The sequence below is a fragment of the Drosophila novamexicana genome, unplaced genomic scaffold (assembly GCF_003285875.2).
Source record: "Drosophila novamexicana strain 15010-1031.04,08,12 unplaced genomic scaffold, DnovRS2.1 tig00000009-arrow-pilon, whole genome shotgun sequence".
In the NCBI taxonomy this organism is placed as follows: Eukaryota; Metazoa; Arthropoda; class Insecta; order Diptera; family Drosophilidae; genus Drosophila; species Drosophila novamexicana.
The window spans coordinates 1,125,876-1,149,717 of record NW_020824766.1 but is presented as its reverse complement, the minus strand read 5'-3'; the positions used below and the strand labels follow the sequence as shown (position 1 = coordinate 1,149,717).

At 38.1% G+C, this 23,842-nt stretch overlaps 2 protein-coding genes across 2 annotated transcripts; one reads left to right on the top strand and one right to left on the bottom strand.

Moving 5' to 3' along the window:
- Window positions 1-3,505: 3,505 nt before the first annotated feature.
- On the bottom strand, window positions 3,506-9,006 carry LOC115766770. Its single transcript, XM_030710775.1, has 3 exons — window positions 8,385-9,006; window positions 4,703-4,904; window positions 3,506-4,049 (listed from the first exon to the last, which is right to left on the bottom strand). The coding sequence occupies exons 1-3, from the start codon at window positions 8,605-8,607 to the stop codon at window positions 3,863-3,865; spliced, it is 612 nt and encodes a 203-aa protein (XP_030566635.1). The 5' UTR covers window positions 8,608-9,006; the 3' UTR covers window positions 3,506-3,862.
- Window positions 9,007-16,975: 7,969 nt separating this feature from the next.
- On the top strand, window positions 16,976-18,948 carry LOC115766899 (probable cytochrome P450 312a1). The gene is made up of 3 exons (XM_030710980.1): window positions 16,976-17,769; window positions 17,822-18,381; window positions 18,442-18,948. The coding sequence occupies exons 1-3, from the start codon at window positions 17,138-17,140 to the stop codon at window positions 18,783-18,785; spliced, it is 1,536 nt and encodes a 511-aa protein (XP_030566840.1). The 5' UTR covers window positions 16,976-17,137; the 3' UTR covers window positions 18,786-18,948.
- The last annotated feature ends 4,894 nt before the right edge of the window (window positions 18,949-23,842 follow it).

Sequence of the window (23,842 nt, the reverse complement as noted above, 5' to 3'; positions counted from 1 at the left end):
TAAAATTTGTTTAAATGCATGTACACACAATTATATAGGCTAATACCCTGAAAAAAGGGCATGCTGAGTTTCACACGAAACTTGTGAGGTTTTGAAGACCGTTTACTCACGTTTCTATCAATGCTGCAAAACCCGGCAAATGTTTTAGTGATTAGCGGTTCGATACAACTTCCTGCCCGTTTTGTCATATATATTCAACATTTTATGGAACAATTTAATCTGTAATTTAAATTTGCCCATTGTACTGAAAATATTGTAATTCGGTCATATTTTCATACACAAGATTCGGGCTATATTTGACCTCTACCCAAAATATGTTTAGATAAATACCATAGTTGGGACCAACGCTATTTTTACTTTTTGGTTAGCTCTATCTCAATAGTTTTTTTTATTTGATTAAAATAGTTTTTAATAAATAAATCCTATCAAGGATAACAGCCCCTTTAAAGTTAATGAAAACATTGCAGACAAAAAATGTTTGACAGACTAAAGCTTGATAGTTATTCAATTATATAAGTAATTTGGCATGCTGATAAGGCGGAGTCTTAGCAATTTTAAACAGTATAATTACTAAATAATAACTAAATTAATAAAAAAAATCGACTCAAAAGACAGGCCCAATCAATAGCTAGTGCTAAAATGATTACTACACGTCCCATTTCAAAACGTCTGCGAGCCGAAGCTATTCATGAGTGTTGTTTATTTTTCCAATTGACACCATTTGCAGTTTATTTGAATAACTTAACTTTAGCAATTGTATACCCAACCATTTGTCAAGTGCGTGGTCTGATCTTTGGAGCACGTGTCATTGTCCACGCTTTTCGTTCGGAGCAACCTGTTCAAGCAACCGCAAATTTGTCTCTAGCTTGTAATTAATGTGCCACATGACTTTACAAGCTCATTTGTTAAATGCATAAAAAATAAGCTTCAAGAACGAGGAAAACCAGCAGCCAAATCCAATCACGGCTACCCAGTTTATTAAGACTGCAAGACCCGCAATCAGTGCGGTCAGTTGGTCGACTAGCTGTGCTTACAGTTAGCCAGACAATTGAGACCATTAGCAGACAATAGCAAGAACTGACACAATGACTGTTCATCAGTCGGTCGATCAGTTTTAAGCCAAAACTTGACCGACAACATGTTCGCCCCACCCCAGCCCCGAGCTGCAATTGGCCAGTCATTCAATCAGTCGGTTGCCCGGTTACGCAAGACGGCGCCTGTTAACACTTGCGACTTAAGCCGCAATTACAGAGCGCTGCAGCTCGGCAGCTCCCACTCTTGGCCTGGCTTACATTTGCAACAAAACTTTTTTATGCGCCTACTTCAAAGTGGGTGGGAAAGGCGGCGCTGTCATACCCTAGCAAAGGCATGGCATTGGGCATTTCTGCTCATAATCTCTTGCACTTATTTGTATTGTATGGTCTTTGATATTGGAATGGGAATTGAAATGGATTATTAGGCTCTACTCTTTCTATTATTTTATCAAATTATATTAAAACAATTTATAGTTGTAATCCGAGACTTTAAATGATTGCATTTGCAAGGGTATTTGGTTTTCGTCACGCCGGCAAAACTATTCCTTCTTGTATTTTTTTCTTTGTTGAGCCGCGTAATTTTCGGGTTTTACCAGTTGCCTGGCACTTGTTGCCGTTTTGGTTGCTCGCTCGCAGGCCCGGATTTGAGTGGGAACTGTTGGGGTTGTTTGGGGAGAGACTTTCCTTTGTTTTGGCAATGCAATGCGGAAATATTAGGCAACCTGACAAATTGATAGAAGTTTGAGTACCGCCAACAGCTGTTGAAAGTCATGTTACGCATAAGCTGCACTCGTCTGCATCTGGCTGGCATTGCACAACAAACAGCAATAACAATAACAACAACAATAACAATAGCAACAAACAACTTGTCAAATGTCAGACCAAAAAATAAAGTGCTGCTGGTCTGTCCCAAAATCGAAGCGCCCGAACGATACAATGAAAGTGCACCAGAGTCCACTTTTGGCACGCAACGAGCGTAACAACTGGCAAGCTGACCCAATTCCATTGATATTACAAATTGTTTACTTTTATTGTTTATTGTTTTTGTGAAGCCATCCAATGGAGGCAAAAACGTAATTTCGCGCTTGTTTTTGTTTTCTGGTTTTTTATGTTTTACCCCCCTTTGGATTTGTCTTTGGCAACTTGAAAACTTGCCAGATGCAACGTGTTTGCAGCGCCTTGATAATTAGTATACTATAAAAGTAGTTTGGATTGCAGAGTATCAAGAAGTGTCGCAAATAAATCGGACAGGCAGCCTTTTCAGCAAGAGCACGTGTCGCTGACTGATTTATGTGCTTGAGAGCGAAAGAATTGTCAATCAAATCGAGTTGTTTACTTTCTGTTTACTGTCTACTGTTTAGCTATTGTTTAATACTTAATTAGCCATTAAGTATGTCTGTCATAATCCCGCAATTTCGCTCAAATTCTTCCCATTTGGTGTGTGGCCATTTTTACGCCCCAAGCATGTGCAATGAGGCAATCATCGAACACAAATATTGTTTTGCTTTTTTATTACCTTTTCGTTTGAGGTGCGCAATGTCAACGATCCATTTGCATGTTAAGTGTATTCGTTTTCTGTATGGTGTATTTTTGCATAACGCCCAAAAGTATGCAATGAAAAGGTTCAGATTTATATGAAAATTCAGTATAAGCCTTATTCGGTGATCGTCATTCAGATCTACTTCAGTCAAAAGGGTTTTCAGAGCGTACAAAATCACAATGAAGATGAGAGTAGTTGGAACTTATCCGATTTTTCCAGGATTATGTCTGTTAAGAACCAAAAAGGGTATTTTTTGTACTGTATTGTATTGTATCCGCTCAATGCATTTAAATTGCCATTTTTAATTAGTCTGAAATTGATTGCACCGAATAAAAGCTGTAAAATCAAACCAACAATTCCTCAAATTATAATAGAAACAAAAGACTTTTTATGCTGTGACATGGCAGAACATTTAAATGCACTGATTAAACGCAGTCTATAGACGGGCTTAATATAATGTGAAATAATAATTATGACGAGGAAGTCAGTTGCATGTACTATCATTAAGAAGTCGATGTAAAAGCAACAGGCACACTACAAAAAACTATTCGAAACTCATTATGGGAATTGCATAAAACAAATTGAAAGTGTTTAGTCACTGTTGGGTTATCGTGATTGGGGTTTGGTCACAGTACAAACTGGATTTTAATCACAGATTTATGTATTCATAATACGACCTTCCAATCGTATTACAATTTCTATTAATATCTACACAGCTGTTAAATTCGATATTTCCTAGCACTTGAAAAAACAATTATAAAAACATTTTCAAATGCATTTGCCATTTAATGCCCATGCTAAGGCGAAGGGCGTTTACCGCGTAACAGTCTAGCAGATGACGCAGCGCAATTAATATAGTACATGCAAAACCCATAACTATCATTAGTAAACCGACAAAAATGAAACAAACAGAAGCACTCAGGTTTCATATTAAATAACAATATGCATTTTTTACAATTATACGCGCGCCTCGAACTAACATTAGGCATAATGCTAAAACTAACACATAATTGAGATAGACTAGCCACACTTAAATGACTACTTAGCACTTACAGCTAATAGATACAAATTGCAAATTGTCACATCAGTCATGCCGCAGGCTCCATTATGGCAAACTGCAGGCACTTTTCTTTCAGCCAGGTAGATGACGGCTTACAGCGTGAAAACATATAGTACAATAGGTGAGTCTGTTCAGCGTAGAGCCCCAGATAGATGTAATCGTGTGTGTTTGTTGTGTACACTTAAACTAGTTCTTAATTAAATACGCTATGATCACATTAGCCGGCGCCTAAGCACGCACCTTGTAGCTAAGCTTCATCAGCTTCTTGGAACTGATGGGGCAGTTCGGCCAGAGATTGGCGCAACCCATGGGACCGCTCAGATTATCGCCTGTATGGCGCATTAGCTCGCCCATGTGAGCCGCAAAATACCATTTACTGGGCGGCATATTCATCATCCAGGGCATGGTTGGAGATCTGCAAGACGTCGAAAAAAATACGGAAATCACATTAGTACGTTAAATGTATATGAAGAGCAGCGCATTTTTCAGGGTTTTATACGGATCAGCGATTGTTTTTGGGTCGCGTCATTTTAGCTGCTTTGTTTGAAATACCTTGTAGACACGACAGCTCAATAGAACTAAATACTACAGCGATTCTGTATAGTAAGTGAGTCGGTTTAACAGTTTTTTACGACGCTGCGCTCACCTTCGACTCAAGTGCGAGGTTACAAAACGACAGAGCTAGCTCAGCGTGTGCGACGCGTCAATTTTGTGAGGTAGGTTATGCCTGGTCGCCGAATCTGATTTTGAAATACACGTTTAGATGCGCACCTATTACACAAGCCAATAGTGTGCATGAGTTTGTTCAAGCAAGGCCAGTCCTAAGATCTTTGTATGCACTAAAATCAACACACCTGACCAAGTTCATTGAACGACCCGACAGGCCAGAGATCAGCAGTGAAAAAGTGATTATCAAACAGGTAAAACCGCAATTGAAATGTTTTTAGTTTTAGTTGTCGTCCCATAAAAGGTGTCTTGTGCAAAATACCCAAGTTAAATGTTAAGTAACTTTACAAGCTCTGATCTTTATATAGTGCCTGCTCAGTCACGACTCGCCTTACGACTTACCTTATCAATCTAAGCAGCTCGCGCTCCTTTTCGCTCAGTTGATACTCCGGCTTGGCGGCCAGTTCGCATAGCATTTTGGGCAGACACGATTCCTTAATGGTATCCGTGAGCTGTGACTTTGTCTTCAGATTCGCTCCGGTCACAACCCCAGAGGCTACTGGCTTCAGAGCAGCTGCTGCGGAGAACTCATCAAAGTCGTGCTCTAAAATTTGTACATAATTGATTAACTCGATAAACGCCATTTATTTATTTTGCATTGCATTTCGTTTTGGCTTAAAAATTTGGTTGTTAAGTATTTATTTCTAGTTAGAATTCTCATTAATATCGCCAACTGCTTTCTAATTAAGACTTGCAACTACGCAACAAGATAAACATCAAGGCCACCGAGCCGAATATTCAGCATAGCGAAGCCCAAATGTTGATAAGTGGAATATAGAATACACTGACAATTTATTTACACGGGAAATTAAGCAAGATCATTTAGAGAAGACTAGCTTTTATAATAGAAAATAATTAAATATGAAATTGGAAAAAGTAGGACATTATAATCTAGAATATATTTTTGTATCATCAAAATGACTTAAAATACCTTACTGTTCCGTGGCAAGGGTAAATAGAATTCGAATGTGCAAAAATATTAATTCATCCACAATATTTTAACATTAAACGCGCATTTGTTGCTTGTCAAATTGTTTTTGTTCGTGAATGTTTAAATTTCATTTAACAACTACGCAAATATTAAACTGGAAAATATCCCTCTGAAGTAAATAAAGACGCTGTGGACGAGCATAAGATGCCTATTTAATCAATTGCTATTAATCATGAATATAGCCATTGAATACATGGAATCAAATGTTCATAAACAATGCAAATATTTCACTTTTTATTTCTGTTCGGCTTCAGACAAAGAGCCAGAGTCAAATATTTGAATATAACTTCGTATTGTATCAGATGTTGCGAATTGTTTGCACATTTTTTCTTAAAGGCAACGGCGAACGGTCTGCCTGATGACAACTCGCCCCCAGCAAGGCCAAAACGTGCGTTGAACTTTGATTTTTTTTCTATATGAATATAAACACAAATATTTGCTTAGTCATTTGGTCGATGTTTAGTTTCATTAATTATGGTGCTGTATAAATATTAAATTTAAGTCCAAGCCAACTGGCATTTATTGGTAATTAACCACAAATCAGAATCGCCAACTGTGCTCTTTGTACGCGGAAAAGACTTAAATTTGATAAGAGCTCAAACCTGTGAAAAGTGACGCAAATCTCTGGGGTGGCATCTTATTTGTGGTTTTTAATTTATAGCCGTATGAATATTTTAGCCAACTCTATTCCCAAGAAGGTGCAAAGTCAACTGATTGTATAAATAATTTAAACTAAACCTGATTGCCAACGGATATCCCAATGCACCTAAAATGAACCTAGGAATAGACAAGTTTTATATTTTAAAAATCTACGAATTTGTTTGATTTTAATGCTGAGTTGAGGACAAATAAAACAGTCTCCGAAATGAAAGCACTTTATGCCTAAATGCACGTACTGCCTACGGGTTGATCAGCCCTGGAAATTCTGAAATCAAATTAAACGCAAGCTCTGCATGTTTATCACGCACTGCATTTGTCAGCAACTTGAACGTGAAGTTCATGCCAAATTCGGTAAATGCAGCGCGCCGGGAAAAAGAGTAAGAACTTTGACATGCCTTTTTAGTCAATGAAACCTGTAGCACAAAGAGCCTGTTTAACTCTTTATCAACCATTTACAAGATATTAACACCGTTATTATGCAATAGCGCAGAATTAATTTCAGGGCACTCTCGATTTCCGTAGAACTAGTTTCCAGCTAATCATTTATACACAAACCGGCGCTCGGCGCTCGACGCACGGCTTGATTACGTATTGGAACTGGTTCCAATCGGCATTTACAAGTGTTTCTCAAAACTGCGTGAATTTTTAGAGCGCTTTGCTTGAATCAGTTCAATAAATTAAATAGCGCAAGTCAAGTTAAGTTTTCTTAGTGCTATTTCGTATTGTCATTGTTTATTCTGGCAACTTCCTGTTAACTTGACATAATCAGCATTGCCCTGCAGTTGCGTCTAGACAATGTGCACAGCATTGGAATTTTAACTCTGGCGAATAAAAAAACCAATGAACAATTGCGAAATGGCCCCTGCAACTGCAGCCTGTTGCAAAGGCATACGTAAAAAACTTGTCGTTGTCGCTGATTTTATTACGTGAAGCTTATTTGCTTGGCATTTTTCCACTTTCACCTCTGCAAGCAAAAACAGAAACCCAAGCGCACACATACAAAATCAGGCGAGACCAGACCACAGATGAGATCATGTTAATGACCTGGGCTAAATTCCAGTTAGACACCACTGAGGAAGACCACTCAGAGGCCAAGATTCTCATGTACTTGTTAAATGGTAAGAAATTAGAGTGACAGTGTTTCCACCATGTAAATGTGAATGTTAATTCGTTCCGATTAACATGAAGTTTGACATGAGCATGAAAAGCCGTTGTGATAATTGAAAAGCTTTTTGACCTCAACTTAAAATACAATCAACATATTCTCCAGCTCTATTGTTGACTCGTCAAGCTGCCTCGAGCTGCACTTTGACTTTCCGATTGATTCAATTAACTTTTTTCTGTCATTGAGGTTTCCTCTTATTGCAATCGACCATATATATGTATGTATGTGTATCAACTCGTGGCATTCATTGCATAATCAAAACTCATATCCATTTGTTTACAAAAAAAAAACATTTGCGGCTCTTATGTCACTTTCCTACGAGTTTGTCTATAAAAATTATGCAAATCGCTGGGCATTGGAAAGTGGTTACCAATATGTTTTTAGCTGTTTGCCGGTACGAAAGCTACAAACATTTGTTCAACCTGGGCTTTCCGTGTCCGCTAAGGTGTTAAATAAAATTGTTTATTTATTTACTGTGAGACCTTTTGATATTTGTTGCGCAACACGCAAAAGAAACCCAGCTAAAGCTAACTGGCATGAATAAAGCTCGAAAGATGATATTGTCTTAAAATAAGAACAGATTTTTGTTTTTAAATTACATAAGAAGCGAACTTGTATGTTTGTAATAGGTATGGAAAATTTTTGACTGCCTACTTAAAATTCGTGGCAACGTTTTAGCCAAGTTAAATAACTTGGCCGTTAAATGTCAAAAACTATGGCTCGTTAAATGATGATACATGGGTATTTTTTTTGGAAACTGGATTATAATAATGAAATTTTTGCCAAAAATAACTTAAAATACACGTTAATTCCGGGTACCAGGTAAAGCTTTTTATCAATTATTCGCTTACACGTGCTGCCAGCTTTTTACAAATTAATTGACTAAAAAAAAAGCAAGAAACATTCATTTATAAATCGAAATTGACCTTGATGAAGCCAAACAAAGCGCCGCTTATAAAGACAACAAAAAGCTGAATTTGTGAAACAAGCCATAAAAAAGATAGACAGATATTTTGCAATGCGAAGCGGCCCAAGTGTATACAAATTTGAGTTGTTAATGCCAAAAAAAAGAAAGAAATAGCGTATAAATATAAATAAATAAATTTAAAAAACGCAAGAGTCTAGTTAAAATTTGCGTATAAAAAAAGAGCAACTCGCTTACAAAATTGAAATGCAACGCAAATGGGAATACTGGAAATGTCACTCACCTTCGCCTATGTCGATTTCGGCATTCTTCTGCTGAAACTTGCCAGCGGCAGCCGCGGGACCAGTCGGCGGCCCCCCGCCCTGCACGCCCACCTCGTCCGGATGATCCGATTTAACGCCGCGCACGCTGTAGCCCCCATAGCCAAAGAGATCGCCAACCAGCAGCAGCGAGACGACGCCAAAGATCATGAGGCGGCAGCGCCAGGCGGTGTCCATGAGCGCCATTCGAATAGGTTGACTTCAGTTGTAGTTTGTTGCGCTGGTTTGTTGTTTTTTTTTTTTGGGTTGTTTAATAAATTCTGTAACTCTCGATTTTTAGCACCTTTTTTTGTATATGTGGAAATTTCACAACTTTGACAACGACACTTTTTTCAATGAAAACTTGTGTGTAAGCAAAACAAAAATGAAAGTGGGAAAAACGAAAGTAACGATTTGCGTTTTTTTTTATATCTTTTATTTTTGAAAACGTTTTCAAATTAAACGCTAGCTGCCGTTAACGTTAAATGTTGTTGCTGTGGCACACTGGCAATTAAATTTGGCATTCAAGCGCACACACAGCACGTTTGTTAATGTAACTGTAAATCCGCAGCTAACACACGCGACAAGCCACAGACCGACGCGTCCAACCTGAAGGCGGCTTTCAACAGAACTGAAACAGCAGCCGCTTCGCTTAGCTCGGCTCAGCTCAAGCCAAGCCAAGCGACCAAGCGACCAAGCGGCCAAACAGCTGATGGCCTGCTGAGACAGAGACAGAAAGAAAGAGCGAGCGAGCGAGCCAGCAATCGCTTAATCTAGAGAGCGACTTACCTGTTGCTCACCTGTTGCTGCTTACTTTTGGCGCTCAGTGTTGTGTTAATTAGATGCGAACAGTCGCCGTAGCAGCTGTTCATCAAAACAAATCAAATATACCATCGCGTTTGATTTTGAAATTGTACATATAAGGTGTATATATATATATATACCTATATCGATGTATATATGTGCATATATCGCTGCATGGTTTGATGTATATGGGGCGGCCACAAATTTGGTTTTGTTGAGTTCGATTACCTGCCCGGGCTAATGGCCGCTGCTGATATTGGCAAAGTGCAGGCTGAGCCGCAGCCCAAACGCACAGTGGTACGAACACAAGCTGCCAGGCGATTATAACAAATATATAAATTTGGAAATATAAATCAATGGCATTTGCGACACATTAAGATAACAAGGTTTTTAAAAAAAAAAAAAAAAAACATTCCAAAAACATCATAAATTAAACAACAATTCAGTGGAATATGTTTGAGTAATTTAGGGTATTATCAGTTAAAATTAAGAAAATACAATCGCTTAGTCTAATTACAATAATTCACAAACTTAAACTTATATTATCAGCGGGAACAGCTGGTACGTCAATTATATAGATTCAAAGATACAAAAATATAACTTCTTTTGATTAGCTTTATCAAGTTTATTAAGTTAATTACGGGTGAAATGGACTCTTCCCTTTTAGACTAACACGCAATTATATAACTCTTAGCTTTAATGTTGTTCAACTAACTATGCCTCATTACAGAGTATTATTTCTGTTCGAAATCTTCTCTTTCTCGTGTAAAGGCTTCTAATCTAAACTGCTTAGCAAAATGATAGTCATAGTCTAAGGTCTAAGTTTGTTTTCATTTATGTACTTCGTGACTCGGCTGCAGCCCTAGGTTCGTTAGATGGCAGGTATATGCAGCTCATTGCATCGGGAAAAGGCTAGAAATAATATATGCACCTTTACTAAATGTATTTCGGATGTCAAGAGATGAGTTTAGCAAGAGTTGAGTACACATACACTTAAGATAATTATTTACATTGTTGCATTGTTTGGCGACAGGATAATGAGCAGGAATGCGTGCAGCACATGTGCCTTTTGTCACGTACGCACTCGCAATGTAAATATTTGAATGGTATACTCAAATATGCGGCCCATGTTGCGAGCTGGGCAGCTGCAAAGTGCGCGCCTATCAGCAGGTAAAAGGTCACTGAGCGACAGCCGCTAAAAGTTTTATGATTGCACACATCCATTACCTGGGCCAGAGAAATAACCAGTCTGACCCTGCCAGACCCAACGAGTGAGCGACTGACAAGCGTTCAGTGCTGCAATTGCCAAACATATAACAAGAACCAGAATTCAACTTAAAAAAACCGGACGGACAGTTGTCCGTCCTGAACGCGCGGCTCGATGCTAGACGAAACGTGACTTGGCTCCGCGCAGCCGTGGCCGACAATCACCGAAAAAGGCAAATTAAAGGTAATAACAAGAACGGCGACAACAACTTCACAGCAGCAAATTGCAGTCAAGTGGGGAGACGGCAACTGCAACTGCAACTGCAACTGCAACTTCAATTGTAATTGCAGTGTTAAAATTGACTAACTGGGCAGTCGCTGTAGTGCAAGCTGGCAACTGCACCGAGAAAAGCTGCCACAGATCTCCAGCAGTTTATTTGTTTGGCTTGCCTTCGAATGCCGCCGACGTCCTTCAATTAAAAACTCGTACTCCCATAACACAGCCATGCCCTGACCAAAACGCTTAAAAAAACTAAACTGAAAAACACCTTTAAACATTTTGTGCTGCCAGCGCAAAATAAAAAATAAACGCACAAAAAATAAGTACATACAAAACAATTTTCGCATCGAAGGTTAACGGCAAAGTCGACGCCAAAATAAAGAAAGATAAAAAATACCTCATTGCTGTCTGTGCAGCGAAGCATGCGGCTAAAAAGTACTATTTAAAATTATTATTTTTACTTTATAGTAATGCCACAAGACCACGCTGTAGACTAAGCCGCTTACATTTTGTGGCATGTCTCGGAATGACTCAACCGCCAATGTTATCATATTTGGCCAAAAGCTAGCCATTAGCACATAATTTTGATTAAAACGAATTTTATTTTTAATCAGTTATTAATATCAATATCAATAATGATATATCAGCTAAAGCACTAGTATATATATCTATTGATGTTATCTTTTAATTATTCTAAATTATTATCCATGAAATAAGAATATATATCTTTTAATTATATACATATATATAATTTTAATCTGTTCATATACCATATTATAACCAATGGCTATTTAAGCTATATTATTATTTATAATTTATATATATTAAGATACTAAATTATTATCATTAGATATTTATGATAATAAATTAGTTTGATTAGCTATTTTGATAAAAATATAAATATATTTATATATATCTATTAATTTAGAAATATAAGTATATTAAATCGTTATCAATAGCTATTTTTGATAAATCTGCAATTATGATAATTATTATCAATAGCTTTTTATGATAAGATTTATAATCGGCTTAAATACTAGTCAATTTCTATTGATTTAATATATAAAAATACATTCCATATTATTATCATATCTATCAATAGTATTATAGACTTTCAATAATATATACATATATATGGTATATTATATTATCAATAGCCATTTGTGAAATTAAATTATATATATGAATTTTAATTTTATAGTCAATTTTATTATAATTACTATTATTATTTTTTTTTTATTGTATATACATTGTATATATTCTTCAGTCAATGCTAGAATCGCTATTGTTGAGTTTAGCAACAACTGCTCCATCAAGCATTACTTGGGAATTGAAGTTAAAATATATATTTATAAAAGCATTAAAAATGCAAATGCTTTTATAAATAAAAGCATTAAAAATGCAAATGCTTTTATAAATACGTTACGAATGTTTCTGTACCTTGTATATACGAGTACGTATACATAAAATATATATATTTAACCATATATAAAAAAAACTTTAAAAAGAAGCAAACATGTATATAATATTGAAGTTCGATTTGCTTTTTTTTTTACTTTGTTTACGTCAACACATTGCACACTTTTAAGGTACTACCGAAAGCAATTTCTCTGACTTATTGCCGAGAGCAAAACGATGAGCACGCACAACACATGTTTTTCAGTCTGGTTTCGGACAAAACCCGAACTTAATTCCAATCAACTTCATATGTTGTTGCAGCTGCTCTTGATAAATGTTAAGCGTCTTATTCAAGCCAGTTTTCACTTGTCTATCTGCTATGAAAGACTTTAAATCTGGTTTTTGGCAAATATCTTGGCTAATTTAATTAAAGTGAACAATTAAAGACACTTAATTCCTTTTGCTTAAATGCATTAGACGTTCACGTCAATTAAATTACATTTTGCAATAAATACACTAATGGAAAATTGCTACCCATACCAGCACAGACGGTGGCAGGAAGGGGGAGGGCCGGAAACGGAAGCGCTGACTGGCGGCTTATTTGGTGGCACGACACCTGAAACCAACGAAGCAAGCCGAAATTCCCCCCAGCCCCCTTCAGTTCCAGGCACCCTGCGGCGCCTACTTACATGCTGTTAATTTATGCTAAACGCATCGCGTCTTTGCATTTAATTGTGAAATTAAATTTGTTGCGATTAATGTTGACACAAGACACGATTCGACGCGAGTCGATTTTCTTCATGTACAAATTTCTAAGGTGAGGTCTTAAGTAAACCCCTTTAAGTGCGGCTTTTTATAATATAAAATGGTATGCATTTATTTTAAGGATGTTTCGCAGTTCGTCCTGGCGCTACCCAGCCTTATGCTGCTTGCCATATTAGGCAGCGCATTTGGCGAATTATCTTCGATGATAATATTGAAATTGTGGATCACAGGCCACAAGCCTTGCATAAACAATAATTAAATGTGACCAAATTTAATTTCACCCACATGGTCAAAACTCAATGTGACAGTTGGGCGTGGCATAAAATACACACATAGAAATGCTTGCATAATTATGCGGTGACTGCGCCTGTGTAAGTGCTTGTTATACATATCTATACCTGAGTATGTGTGCGTGAGTGTGTGTGAGTCTCCCGATAATGTGCAGTTTAATTACAGAGGGCTACATGCACACGGACAAGAATAATAACAAGAATGGAAAGCCAATTGTGAAGCACCGAAAGAGAAATACCTTTTAATTGGAGGTTTACTCCGCAAGAAATTTAATTCTACTCTAAAGTATATATTACAAATATCAAATGGGATTATTACGCTAATATCTTAATATATCTAAACTATTAATGATATGCTGGAGACAACACTTTGAGCCCAGTTATTTTTTATTATCTATACAAATCACGTTTTTCATCAAACAAACCTTTATTTGTAAGCCGAGTGTGTGTGACCCTCCTGATAATGTGCCATTTAATTACATAGGTGGACATGCCCACAGACAACAATAAGAAAACAAAAGGAATGCCAATTGTAACGCTAAGCACCGAAAGGGAAATACTTTTTAATTGGAGTGACAAGCTTTGCCAAAGGTAAGTCAAGATATAGAAAGTAACTTAATTGCAACTACAACTATATATTACAAAAATCAAATGGATTGAGTATATTATGGATTAAATATATATTATATATCTAAACTACTAATATATTTACGATATGCTGGAGACAACACTTTGAGCCCAGTTATTTTTTATTGTCTATACAAATCACGTTTCTCGTCAAACAAACCTTTATTTGTAAGCCGAGTCTGTGTGACCCTCCTGATAATGTGCAGTTTAGTTACATAGGTGTACTTGCCCACAGACAACAATAATAAACAATTGTAAGGCACCGAAAGGGAACTACTTTTAAATTTGAGTAAATGCTCTGCCAATGGTGCTCAAAGGTGGTAAGCAATTTAATTCTTCTTACAACTATATATTACAAAAATCAAATGGGATTATTATAATATATATAATTATTATATCTAATAGATCTAAAATATTAATATATTTACGTTATATTTAGAGCTCAGTTATTTGTTGTTATCTACACAAATCACGTTTCTCATCCAAAACAAACCCTTTTATAAAGCTGAGTTACCCCCCTTGTTAGGCATTATAATAGGCAGCTCGACATCTTTGCATAAATTCAAATTAGTTTGCATCGTTTCAATACCTACCCTTGCCCCCTCTCTCTATTGCCATGCCATTTTCACATCACTTTTAATTTTAAATGGGAGACAATTTCCTTGGTCCTGTCAGGTGCACAACTGTATCTACATCTGATTGTCTCTGTCTCTGTGTCTGTGTGCATGTGTGTTTATTGGCATCCATTAGATAATGGAATTTATGTCAAACATTTGTTGGACCCCACATGCTGACAAAGTCAACGCATAAGCAAGTCGCATATAAGCATATTATTGAGTTAATGCCCAAAACACTAACAATATTTAATATTATTTAATGTGTTTGTGCTATAGCATATAGCTGCCAGCTGCAGCATCTAGAGCCTTGATGTGGATTTACTTTTCGACCAACTGTCATTCAATTCATTTAGACTTTTCAACATTTGCATATCAATAGAGCCTCGACAAGGGCTGTGAAAAAAATGACCAGGCAGGACTATGTATTTACACTAATTAACACAAAAGTTACAGCGCACAAATGAACATGAATAATTGTAATTAATGTGCTTGTGTGGATAGCATGATATCATATCATTTGCGACTGTGTAAATATGTATGTGTATTCATAAATTTGAATGCTGAAAGTATAAATATATATAAATATATATATATATATATTTCCTCTCAGTCAACATTCAACGTCCACTTGTTTCAATTCAATAAAATAAAATGCAAGCCGTCTGCTCGGCTACCATTGTAAATAAAGAGCACTGCATATTTTTTTTTTTGTTTTCTTTATTTGTTAATAAAAAGTGCAAATAAATGGCATATACTTAATTTATTAATTAATTTGACAACAAAAAAATATGCACTTTATACATTGAAAATCTGCAATTACATTCATAAAAGAGCTACGACCCGTGCAAAAACTTTAATGAAGTACAATTTTTTGTGTTAGGTCAGTTTCTGCTTTATTAAAACGGTTGCAGGAGAGCTTTAGCTTGGCTAACGATTCATCAGCAAACGATCAAAACACATTTCAAATTTCACACTCTTTCCAACCTTGAACTTTATTCTAAACATGAATATCAATTAGCGTACTGACAATTCTGGGAATTTCAAAATGTTAAGAAGCTTATGGTCTGCGACAATATAAGCTATGAGAGCACAACTAAGAACGTTGCGTCCGGCTGTAACCGACTGCGCAATGCCCAGTTCTCTATGTATATGCCGATTTAATTAGCCGAAAAGAGTCTTCTTGCTTTTGGAACGAATAGCATAATCTTTCTTTTGACTGAGGAGAATATAGGCAAGTATGGTATACTCCAAGTTTCAAGTCTACATCATCTATCTCAAATAATTACAATGTCGCAAACTGTTCAAAGCCAATATACTCTTTTAACTTCGTGAGCTTAGTTTGCAAAACAAACAGAAAAGAAATGCGCCAAAAAGCAATCTGTCTTCGATGCTACCCACATTGAGTCGGTCTATAATTGGACTAGAATCAATTGTTTTTTAAATTGCGTGTTCTCGCCTTAAATGTATCTTGCAAATACAAGCAGGGAACATGTCCAAGTAAAGCCAATAAATAAGCTCCACTGAAAAGTGCTCGGCCTAAAATCACCCTAACCTGAGTCGAAACGAAGTACTCTTCTGCATACTCCTTTAAGATACAGGGTATCGAAGCAAATAGTTATACTAATCACAGTTTGTCAACATTCAATTGACAGTGAAGATTTGTATACAAACAAATAACCATTCGATGTCATCAAATACTTTTAACGCATTCGTGAGTAATTAAATTAAATATTTAAAAATAATTGACAAACTTGTACCTGTACCTGTACCTGTATCCGCAAATTACCAAGTGAGTTTTCTTAATTTTCTGGGTGGATCCGAACACTGGGCGCGATTCTATGTTTGTGAATCTAGTGGACCGTCTGTCAATTTCACTCGCTCGGGGCACATTTGTATGCACTGGGCGCGACCACTCATCAAATTTATAATTTTGCGATAATAATATTGAACTCATTTATTTGCTGAGTGGAACTCGTTCTAAGCACTTTGTTGTGTACACTCAATGCAAATTTATGGCAATATACCCTTTCAGTTGTGATATTAATAGTGGTGCGTTCATTTCAGCTCAAAGCCAAACGACTTTAGTGTATGTTAAGAATGTAAGCTCAGAGTATGGATGGACATGGCAGATGAGAGTTATCTTTAACAACTTAAACTATGCCACGGGTTTTTTGTTAACAAATGTTTTGAAATACTTGAATATATTTTTTAAGATAATGCTGGACAAAATTGAAAATTCAAGGAATTCCAAAGGTTTTCTTCTGGATGATAGAACTCTTTTAAAAATAACATACAAATTTGAACTTTAGATTATATTCATAACAATTAAAGGGTATCCAGTATGAGGCCATACCCTGGTTCTAAAGACGTTTATAGTATTTATTTACATTTAATCATTTCGCTTTCGGAAATCCAGGCACTCGAGTCTGGGTATTTAAACGCGGCCAGCCGAGTAAAAAGACTCACTTCTGTTTCGCATCCAGAGATTGACAAATCAAACTATTTGTATATATCTAAGCGCTGTGATGAAAACTGTGCCCAGTTCATTAGTGTCAAGCATTGCGCATTTAAAATATATATAAAAGAAATAAAATTATATATATAATAAATATACTTTTTGCTCAGTTTGTGGCACTTTATGAAGAAGTTGCACAGTGATTTGTTAAGTGTCAACAGGTGGCTGCGACTTGACTTAAATTCGCAAATGCCCCGAGACTTTAGGCCAGTTAAATCAAAGAACTCAAAGCATTATGTTGGATTCGCTACTAATTTGGCTGCTCCTTAGCGTAGTGTTTATATATCTGGTGAACTCGTATCGGTACCAGGCGAGAATCAATCGACTCACCAGCAATTGGCCGGGCCCACCTTCACTGCCGATTATCGGCCATCTGCACATCTTCGCGAGAATCATTGGCCCGCGATCGTTTAAGCGCGCCACAGAGCTGATCAACTGTCATTTGAAGGAGCATCGCGGCAAACTTTGGCTGGGCACTAAGCTCTACATGCTGGACTGCAATCCCAAGGATATTCAGGCGCTTTGCAGCGCACAGCAGCTGCTAAAGAAGACCTCGGACTATCGCGTGTTCGAGAATTGGCTGTGCGAAGGCGTCTTCACCAGCGGCGTCGTGAAATGGATGCATCGTCGCAAGATAATCTCGCCCGCTTTCAACTACGGCATGATCAAGCAGTTTGTGAACATATATGAACGCCAGGCACGCATCTTGCTGTCTAGACTTGACAAGTTGGCTGACACGAATCAGCCCGTAGATTTCTTTCAGCTCGTCAGCTGCTTCACGCTGGACACCATTTGCGAGACGGCGCTGGGTACGTCAGTGAACTCGCAGTCTGGTGAAAAGTCGGAATACTTCGATGCAGTCAGAGAGTGAGTAGGCTAAACCGTATGAATGCATTCCTCCAGCATGTCTGCTTTACAGCATTTTTCACGTATTCGACTGCCGGCTGAAGAACTTGCTGTACCGCAGTTCACTTATTTATCGCTTTACCCCGCTGGCGGCACGCGAAAAGAAATATCTCAAGATACTGCACGGCTTCACGGAGGGCATTATCACGGAGCGTTTGGATCAGATTAAATTCGATCTGGCCAATCGCAACTGTGTGACGACTAAGAACGCCGAGTCCAATCAAGGCAAAACCCTCAGTCTTCTGGATACGTTGCTGCTGGCGCGCACACCAGAAGGTCAGCCGCTGCAGCTGAAGGATATACGTGAAGAAGTGGACACGATTATCTTTGGGGGTTTTGATCTGACGGCCACCGCGCTGAAGTTCTTCATGTACAACATGACGTTGCATGTGGCATATCAGCAGCTGTGCCGTGAGGAGATCTGGCAAGTCTGTGGCCGGAATACAGATACGGCCATAACCATGGAACAGTTGCGTGAGCTGGAATACTTGGAAATGTGCATCAAGGAGTCCATGCGCCTGTATCCCTCAGCGCCACTAACCGCGCGGCGTGCCACCGCCAATTGTACAATCAGTAATAAAAACCAGCTGTTCCAGAGTAAAGTAGCTTGGATTAAGTTCCCAATCTTTCCAGATGACTTCTTCATACCGAAGGGCTGCGATGTGATCATCTCCCCTATGTATATGGGCCGTTGCGAGGACTTTTTTCCCGAACCGCTGGCATTCAAGCCACAGCGCTGGGCACGTGATGCGGAGCCAAAGATCGAACCGTCCACTTACATACCCTTTATGATGGGCGCTCGCAGCTGTTTGGGTCAGCGTTATGCCATGGTCATGATGAAACTCGTGCTGGCCCACTTATTGAGAAACTTCATTTTCGAGCCTGTTGGCGAGCGACAGGAAAAGACGCGACTTATGTTTGTCATTACACTACATACCAAAAATCCCTACTACTGCAAAGTTCGAGCTATAAAGTAAACTATGGCAAAATATGCACTTTTTATATAGAGTACTCCCACATGGCAGGCAGTTACAAAACTATTAGAGTAAATTGAGCTGAAGTGTTCAGCTACTCTGGAATGCCGAACAGCTCTTGGAGCTCAGATCCGCTCATAGCGATTCAAGAATCCCATCTCCGTTAGCCATTGAACCTTTTGTTAAGCCCTTATCAATTCGTTACGCTTGCCGCCATTCAAAAATGTTGTATTGCATATATCGCGGCGCACAAATTACGCATTTACATTTTCGTTTTTAATGACGGCGACGACGACGTTGTATATAAAAAAGGAAAAACGAAACAAATGTTGTCTTTAGGTTGGCAAAGAATAAATACCCTTGCCGAGAGACGCCAAATAGCATACTAGTTAGTTTCTTAGTGTTATCTTTTGATTTCTTCTAGTTTGATGTATTGTAGCTGATTTTTGTCTACTTAACAAATGCATTGTTTTATTTCGGATTCTAAGATCTTATCCATATTAACAACTTCTCTCAGAAAAGAATTTTTTCAAACCTCGAAAACATGTTCTTAACAGAGAAAATATTAAAATTGTTAATATTCTCTAGAGTTTTGTAAACAATAGCGTAATCATTTGGAAAAAGGATTTCTTGTCGAGAATATTTTTCATATATATCAAGACCTAGTTAGAGTACCCTCTGTATGCTCTACAAAAAACTCTCTGTACAATTCGAAAATGTTCTGGTTTTTTATTCGAGCAACGCGCGTTCGTCTAGAAAATGATTTGTTTTTTTTTTTTTTGTTGCCCCGATTTTTATTGTGCGCGCGCTGCGGAAAATCAACAAACATTTCCTGGCAATACTGCGTGTAATAAATAAAAATACATAAAGCAGCCAGCCCGTCGCCCAGTCACAGCCACATATCCAACCGTCATATTCCGGTGCAAATTATGGCCGTTGCCTGCTTATTATTACGACACGACGCCGAGGATGGCGACGACAGCATCGCATATCCTAGCCGAGCGCATAAAATGCAATTTATTTAAATAAAAATCAAGTTTAATTTGCAGTGTCGTAAATTTGTGTTCGTCCGCATTGAATTTCACGCTTTTGTTAACAAGCACATAAAAGTTTTCTCCTCTGCCAGCTGATAGCTCGTACCGTGTCCAGTGGAAGGGGGTTAAGTTCCTGCCGAGGGGGTTAACCGAGAGCACTGAACTCTCTTTTTTTTTTTTGGTTGTTTGTGTGGGTGTCGATTGATGCGTTGCTGAAAGAGCTCAATGTTCTAAGCAAAATTTCGTTTAAATCAATTCGTTGATGGAAATTTAAATAGAGTATTTTACCCAATATCACAATTTTAGACAGTATTTTATAAGAATAATTCATAATATTCTCAAATTAATTGTAGAACTATTTTAGATACTTCTTAATTGTTAATATGATTATGAACTTAGTATAAATGAGCTCTTTCTATGAATGGACCTTCTATCACATAGCATATATATCTATTTGTCTCATACGAGTTGGCAAACTTAAAGGATTACTAGCTTCCTTCACGTTTATGGCACATTTTATTGGCTTTCAATCAGACAGCCTCTATGCACAGCACAATGTAACTCGATGCCAATTCCTCAAGAAAATTGTAACACGTGATTCAATTTCATTCGTCAATTTTAATTGATTGCTTCAATTGGGTTTTTCCGAATGTCGATTTTACTTTTAGATTTCCTGCTTGTTTTTTATTGTTTTCATGGCCACTTTATGTGCCGCTTGTTGTTATTTGGCAATTCAATTCTCGATTTTTATGCGTTTTTAATGTGCAAATGCTGTTACTCCTTTTTATTTTGCCGGTGGCCTTATCCCGAGCCACCCCTTTGAGACGCAGCACGAATGCGAGGGCATTTGTAATTCGACTCCTAAATGTATGCTATGATTTTTATGTGTTTTACAGCTAGTTTATGGTTTATTCTGGTTGTTGTTGCGCAGAGCAGGCGGCACTGATTCGCTTTTGGCATTGGCAAAAGTTTGCCATATGGGTTTGTGTCGGGCTATTAAACTCCATGAAATTGCAAAGCCTTAAAGCGCTTTGGAGCAGCTTTAAGCATTGGGCGCTAATTAGCATATGAGCCGGGGCAATCGTACGCTGGCAGCGGCCACAACTTACACAAATCCTTATCACAAACACTCACTACAGCAACTCACCCATTACCCAGGTTCGCAGTGCCCATTACCCATTAGCCATTAGCCATGGCACAATATTGACATAATCGACTTTAGGCTGACGCACAGCACACAATTTGACCACAAATGAGGCTTAGCCTTAAGGCAACGTCGGTGGCGATTACTTCAAAGAGACGCCAGCCATGATAACCCACCTGCCTATGAATGCAACCGCAGCAATGCGTCGCAGTTTGCAGTTGCGGCATGTGTGGCTGCCCTTTGGGGCGCCTCCCACAAAACAATGACAAATGCCCAGTGACCCATGAGGAGCAGCGCCTAACCGCAAAGACAAACGCATTTTGGCTTGGTTGGCATGCCGAAGAGAGTATGTGGGGTATATGGCGTCTTATTAAAATGATGCAAGTGTATAAAATTTGCCGAGCACATTATTTCTGTAGGCAGCAGACCCTGGCCGCAGGCCTTTAAACTTAACGGCTGAAACAATAAACTTATGATGATGTACAGCTGCTGGACATAAAATTGTAGAAATGGAAAACGTCGGCAACAATAATAAAACATTTGCCAGACGCCTGGGACAAGGCTCGATTTGATGTCATTTTAATGAGCAGGCCCGTGAAGATCTGACGATTTAGATAAATAAAAATATGACAGCTGCAAGAGCTGAACCCGAAGAGCCCACCAAGTACTCATCATAATTAAAATGCCGACCTGCTGCAGGATAAGGCGCAATAAAACTGAAGGATTCATATGGATAATTAAGTTATGGCGGGTGCCAAAAAAGGGGTTGGGAAGGGTTGTGGACTAAGCAACAACGTCCATAAAATGTCCAAAGATCGTAAAATATGGAGCATGCTTTGTTGAGTTGAGCATTTTAATTTGCAACCCTATAACAAGTTTGAGGGGTTGGGTCATAAAAGTGCAACTGGACCATAAACATTTATGCATAATTTGTATATATTTTTTGGGCCATTTTTATGTTTTTTTAATTTACAACTTAATTTATTAAAAAGAAAATTAAAAAGACTTTCTTAAGCTGAGAAAAGATTATAATTCTTAAATTTCGTAATATTGTAGCTTAAATTTAGGCAAAATGCATTCAGACTTACCTTTTCTGTTCTGCGAATTTTTTCTTGAACTTTGTCAACAATTCGGAAAATGAAATCTAAATGCAAAACAGCAATGGGCGGGCCTTTGGTAATGTAATTAAGCAGTCTGCAAGTTAAATGTAAGTGTAAGGGAAAAAATTAGCAAATATCTCGAAAGGGTTACGGCAAACGCGACGACCAAATTACAAACTGTTGCTAAAAATGTCAAGTTAAACTTTTTATGCACAGCAATTTTGGCCAACAGACAACAGACGGCAGCTGTCTTGTCCACAGCCACTGGCCAGGGGGGGGAGCTACGGCAGGCGGGGACTGGGGCTAATTACAGTGCACAGCAAATAACAAAAATAGAGAAAGAAAAATACTTAATATAAACAAATGCAGCGATGCAAAAAAAAAACAAACAAGAGAAAAAAACAGAAGCTGGAGACGCCCCAGAGACCGGTGCAGACTTGCCCAGTTAAGACGTTAAACAGACGCCACACGAATGCGAAACACGTTCCCAGCAGCAACAAAAGGAAAGAGTAAGGAAAGTAATACAGAATTAATTAAAAACAAAAATTGCACAGGGAAATTGTATTTTATCTATGCATGTATATTATTATGAACGCAGCCCAGCCCGGCTGGGAATCGAAGATGTCAGCTGCACATGTAGCCCAGCTACTCAATGCAAAATAGCCGCAACCACAAAACAATAACAGGACACAGAACAAAAACAAACAACTGAAAGTCAAACTGCAACTGCAATAGCAACTGCAACAGTTTCCCATTGCGTTTTTGTGGGTTTTGCATAAAGTTTTGTTTGTAAACATTTTACATGGCAGTCGCCGCCGCAGCCACAGCCACTTGAATGAAACAAGCAAAAGTTAAACCCAAAGTTTTGCCTACAGTGCCACAAACCGTTCCCGTTTGGCAGCAGCAACAATGTTGCCCGGCTGTACACGTATCTGGCCGCAACAAGCAGCACACGTATGAGCCAAAAAGTTTGCCACACTTGCAACAGTGTTGCAAGCCCTTGTTGGGGTTTGGGGCGGGCAATTGACTGGCCCAAATGGGCAAACTTTGGGGCACAAGTTCAAACAGAGTTCAGCGTTAAAAATGGGTGCAATTTTATTTTTTTAGATACTTATATACAATCGTTTGTCTCAAGTGCGATCGAACAGATCGTAAGAACGGACCTGTGTGGTTGGCGGGCATTAGAATACCTCCACAGAATGTCACCGCTTGTCGTACGAGGCGACTAAAAGAGACACTTTCCCAATGCCTCAAATTCCAGTCTGTCACAACTAAAGTAGGGATGCCATCCAAGTATAGTATAAGCCGTGGCTGCAATCCCTTATGAGGAACACGTTATAAGACAATTATGTATTCTTATGAGGCTATTAGCTTTTCATTTTTATACCCTAGCCCCATTGAAAATGGTTGAATAGGGTATAATGGCTTTGTGTAAATGTATGTAATAAGCAGAAGGAAGCATTGCTGACACCCTTAAGTATATATTCTTGGTCAGCAGCAATATCCAAGTGGATCTAGCCATGTCCGTTTGTCTGTAACCATGGGAAATAGTCGCTCAGTTCTAAAGCTATATCGCCTTAAAACTTTCCGGAGATCCGTCTTTCTGTTGCAGGATAAATTGGATTGCTAAAGAGACAATTAAGCATGAAGAAAAGGTAAAAGGTTTTCAAAATTGTTCGCAAGTAAAGGGATAGAATGTTTGACTTAAGTAGACCGTATGATAAATCAGCAACTGCTTCAACAATCAAAGCACAAATGGGGATTTAAGGCATTATCGTTAAG

Excerpts from the sequence above, each read along its gene's own strand:
- LOC115766770 (XM_030710775.1), bottom strand. The coding sequence starts at position 8,607 with ATGGCGCTCATGGACACCGCCTGGCGCTGCCGCCTCATGATCTTTGGC. Across the intron at positions 4,905-8,384 it reads CGAAATCGACATAGGCGAAG|AGCACGACTTTGATGAGTTC; the intron begins GTGAGTGACATT and ends TACAAATTTTAG. Across the intron at positions 4,050-4,702 it reads GAGCTGCTTAGATTGATAAG|ATCTCCAACCATGCCCTGGA; the intron begins GTAAGTCGTAAG and ends GACGTCTTGCAG.
- LOC115766899 (XM_030710980.1), top strand. The coding sequence starts at position 17,138 with ATGTTGGATTCGCTACTAATTTGGCTGCTCCTTAGCGTAGTGTTTATA. Across the intron at positions 17,770-17,821 it reads TACTTCGATGCAGTCAGAGA|CATTTTTCACGTATTCGACT; the intron begins GTGAGTAGGCTA and ends TCTGCTTTACAG. Across the intron at positions 18,382-18,441 it reads CACCGCCAATTGTACAATCA|ATGACTTCTTCATACCGAAG; the intron begins GTAATAAAAACC and ends CAATCTTTCCAG.